This window comes from Leishmania braziliensis, chromosome 18, assembly GCF_000002845.2.
Source record: "Leishmania braziliensis MHOM/BR/75/M2904 complete genome, chromosome 18".
NCBI classification, from domain to species: Eukaryota; Euglenozoa; class Kinetoplastea; order Trypanosomatida; family Trypanosomatidae; genus Leishmania; species Leishmania braziliensis.
Genome location: NC_009310.2, coordinates 176,856 through 181,187, shown reverse-complemented (window position 1 = coordinate 181,187; position 4,332 = coordinate 176,856). Strand labels below are relative to the sequence as shown.

Genomic DNA, 4,332 nt, shown 5'->3' with positions numbered 1-4,332 from the left:
TACTGCCTTTACGTTGCAGCCTCCGCCATCCTCCGTCGAACCTCATTCTTGCATCTCCGATGGGCTGCGGCGAGAGAGAGAGAGGAGAGCCACTCTCACTCGCTCTTCTTTGCCTGCTTGCCAGGGGCCGAAAGGCGTAGAAGGTGTGCGGGGCTTCATGCGCCTTCTCCCCCTCCTCGAATGCTTTTCTTCTGGCGCCTTGCCCCCTCGCCCCCACACGGGTGCGGGCGCGTTTGCTTCTTTGCTTTTAGTTGCGTTATGAAAATCGTCTTTGCTACTTTCTTGTTTTGTGGGCCATCAGCGGTTTGAGGTTGCTTCTGACGCCTACACGCGTGCTTAAGTGTGTGTGTGTGTGTGTGTGTGTGTGTGTGTGTGTGTGTGTGTGTGTTCATTTCTCGAGCATCGATGCCGCCATGCTGCTGGTGCTCCTGGACATGCGAGGATAGCGGTGCTTGAAGACGAGAGCCGTTTGCCTGGCCACCTCTCCCGCTCTACAAGGGCGGAGAAGCACAGTGTTATGGACCTTGTCGAGGTCAGCACGGGCTGGGCAGACCTATGCACCCTGTTGCGCGTGTGCTGGAGTTCGGGTCTATCCCTCATCCCCTCTTCCTGTCGTTTGCTCTTTTCCCTGCTGCCGTGGCGCGAGGCCCCAGTCCCCCACCCCAATACCCCACTTCCCTACCTTCTTGCTGTGTAGTGCTTGGCCACGGTGTGCTCAGCTCTGGCGGCGACACCAACGAGGAAAGTGTGTGTATGGGGGGTAGGGGGTGGGGAGAGTGTGCGTCAGGGCGAGGAGCAGAAGAATGCACCAAGTGAAGGTGTGTGGTGAAAGAGAAACAATCTCGAACGCAAACGCATACCCGATGCCCAACCCCGCGCGCACGCACCGCTCGCATAGCTGTGGGGGTTGATGCAGGCAGCATCGCCGGTGTGTTCGAGTTTTCGGGGGTGGTGTACTCGCCCCAGCGCGAAGGATAAGCGAGAAGAGGCGCCTATGCCTGCTTGCCCGTTCATCTCCTGTGTGCTTTGCATTCGCCGGGGGATGGCCGGTGTCGTTTTCTTCGCTGTGCCACTTCAGAAGTGCGCGGTGGCGCACGATCGGCCGGAGAAAAGGAGGCGCAGAGACCATGAGGTGGTCCCCGTCTCCTCTTCACGGCCAGTGCTTCACCACCCCCTTACTGGTGCAGAAACGCTGCCGCCACCTAGGCTGGCGTCGTTGACATGGCATGCCCGCGCATGTCACCCATCGGCCTCTTGCTCCCCCTCGCTCTCTATTTCAGTTCTTTCAGAGGCACTCGCGTCCATAGTGATCGTGTCTACCTTCACCCTCCGGGTGTCAGCCGCCACCGTAGCGCCCCTTTGCCGGCCCTTTCACACGCGCCTCATTCGGTTGCGCACGCACACGCGCAAAGCAGCCCCAATCCATTATTGCTGGGGTCTGGGCCCTGTTCTGCGACCCGCCGCTCTGCCATCCCGCCCTCTACTGCTTCCCTCCCCTACCCTTCCTTGACAAGAAGGCAGCGGGCAAAACGAGCAAAGATGGGGTCGCTCCGCCTCAACGAGGTGTTGCGTTTTATCTTCTTCTTTCGGCTGCATGACTATCTCCTGTGTATCCTCTGCGGCCTAATCGCCTTTGGCGTGGGCAGGGTGCGCCCGTACTGCCGGGAATTTTCGTGGACAGATCTGAGCATCAACTTTCCCTTCAGCAAGAGCCCCGCGTTCCCGACATGGACGTTGTTCATCATCTCCGCCGCGCCGCTTGTCGTCTACGTCCTCGGTGAGGCGATGCGCCATTGCTGGCTTGCACGCCGGCACGGCGGAATTCTGGCCCACGAGCCGTACGCGGAGCACACACTGATTTTGATGGGGAGCCAACGCCATGGTGGTGATGGGGCAGAGATGAGCATGAAAGCGGATGGCAATGGCTCCGACTTCGAGGCACCGCCCCTGGCGCTCTCTTCCGACTCATCGAAGCCTCAGAACTCGACCAGCGGGCGCGAACCAACCCAGGAGGTGCAGGTTTGCTCTGAGACGGCGGCCGTTGCACCTGCCTGCCATCTATCAGCGTCGCCGCCGCCCGAGAAACTCTGCGGCAGCCGTGGCGACGACGGCAGATCATCGGGATCTGTTGCTGTATCGCTTGCTCACGCAGCCAACAGCGCGACCCAACCGCAGGCAGTGCACCTATACACTCTTGCACATCCGTGGCAGCGCTTTCTCCTCTACACACATATGTGGGTGCTGCTGCAGGCCTTCTCCGTCGCCTTGTCCGTGATGATAGTGGACGCGCTGAAGGTCTACGCCGGTCGACTGCGGCCCGACTTTCTTTCCCGCCTCCGCAACGAGGGCTTCAACGCCAGCAGCGTGGGCGTGGACTGGTGCACTGTGGCCAACGAGGGCCGCCTATCGTTTCCATCCGGCCACAGCAGCGCGGGCTTCTCTGCCTTCGTTCCGCTTTGCTTTTACGTGCTGCACTCGCTGCATGCGTTTCGCCGCAGCGGTGTGTCGTTGTGGCGCATCCTGATCGGTCTTACTCCACTCATCCTCCCCATCACCGTGGCGGTATCGCGGACGCGTGATAACCGCCATAACTTCGACGACATCCTCGCAGGCAGCCTGATCGGCATCTTCACCGCTTTGGTTGCTGTGAGGGCGACAATGGTGGTGAATTATGGCACGGGCCAGTTGACGCCCCGGTTTGCCTACTATGCCTAGCCAAGCGCACGGACGCGAGTTTGTGGGCAGCGAGCCCCAGAGCGACGCCGTAGTGTGTGTGTGTGTGTGTGTGTGCCAGCTTCTACGGCGCATCTATGCAAGCGTAGCGCTCTGTGAACGATAGAAAGACGCATGAAAACAAGCCAGCGAGTCACCCCAGCGGCAGGAATCATCCTGGTGGTGCGCAGTGTGAGAGGCGACCATGGAGTCTCCCCGTCGCTTGCGTTTTACTGCCTTTACGTTGCAGCCTCCGCCATCCTCCGTCGAACCTCATTCTTGCATCTCCGATGGGCTGCGGCGAGAGAGAGAGAGGAGAGCCACTCTCACTCGCTCTTCTTTGCCTGCTTGCCAGGGGCCGAAAGGCGTAGAAGGTGTGCGGGGCTTCATGCGCCTTCTCCCCCTCCTCGAATGCTTTTCTTCTGGCGCCTTGCCCCCTCGCCCCCACACGGGTGCGGGCGCGTTTGCTTCTTTGCTTTTAGTTGCGTTATGAAAATCGTCTTTGCTACTTTCTTGTTTTGTGGGCCATCAGCGGTTTGAGGTTGCTTCTGACGCCTACACGCGTGCTTAAGTGTGTGTGTGTGTGTGTGTGTGTGTGTGTGTTCATTTCTCGAGCATCGATGCCGCCATGCTGCTGGTGCTCCTGGACATGCGAGGATAGCGGTGCTTGAAGACGAGAGCCGTTTGCCTGGCCACCTCTCCCGCTCTACAAGGGCGGAGAAGCACAGTGTTATGGACCTTGTCGAGGTCAGCACGGGCTGGGCAGACCTATGCACCCTGTTGCGCGTGTGCTGGAGTTCGGGTCTATCCCTCATCCCCTCTTCCTGTCGTTTGCTCTTTTCCCTGCTGCCGTGGCGCGAGGCCCCAGTCCCCCACCCCAATACCCCACTTCCCTACCTTCTTGCTGTGTAGTGCTTGGCCACGGTGTGCTCAGCTCTGGCGGCGACACCAACGAGGAAAGTGTGTGTATGGGGGGTGGGGTGTGGGGAGAGTGTGCGTCAGGGCGAGGAGCAGAAGAATGCACCAAGTGAAGGTGTGTGGTGAAAGAGAAACAATCTCGAACGCAAACGCATGCCCGATGCCCAACCCCGCACGCACGCACCGCTCGCATAGCTGTGGGGGTTGATGCAGGCAGCATCGCCGGTGTGTTCGAGTTTTCGGGGTGGTGTACTCGCCCCAGCGCGAAGGATAAGCGAGAAGAGGCGCCTATGCCTGCTTGCCCGTTCATCTCCTGTGTGCTTTGCATTCGCCGGGGGATGGCCGGTGTCGTTTTCTTCGCTGTGCCACTTCAGAAGTGCGCGGTGGCGCACGATCGGCCGGAGAAAAGGAGGCGCAGAGACCATGAGGTGGTCCCCGTCTCCTCTTCACGGCCAGTGCTTCACCACCCCCTTACTGGTGCAGAAACGCTGCCGCCACCTAGGCTGGCGTCGTTGACATGGCATGCCCGCGCATGTCACCCATCGGCCTCTTGCTCCCCCTCGCTCTCTATTTCAGTTCTTTCAGAGGCACTCGCGTCCATAGTGATCGTGTCTACCTTCACCCTCCGGGTGCCAGCCGCCACCGTAGCGCCCCTTTGCCGGCCCCTTCACATCGCGCTTCATTCGGTTGCGCACGCACACG

The 4,332-nt window shown here is 60.1% G+C and overlaps 1 protein-coding gene across 1 annotated transcript; it reads left to right on the top strand.

Annotated features, from left to right (window-relative positions):
• Positions 1–1,539: 1,539 nt before the first annotated feature.
• On the top strand, positions 1,540–2,715 carry LBRM_18_0450 (putative phosphatidic acid phosphatase; the record flags this gene model as incomplete). Its single annotated transcript, XM_001563919.1, has 1 exon — positions 1,540–2,715. One exon carries the CDS (start codon positions 1,540–1,542, stop codon positions 2,713–2,715), a length of 1,176 nt encoding a protein of 391 aa, XP_001563969.1.
• Between the last annotated feature and the right edge of the window lie 1,617 nt (positions 2,716–4,332).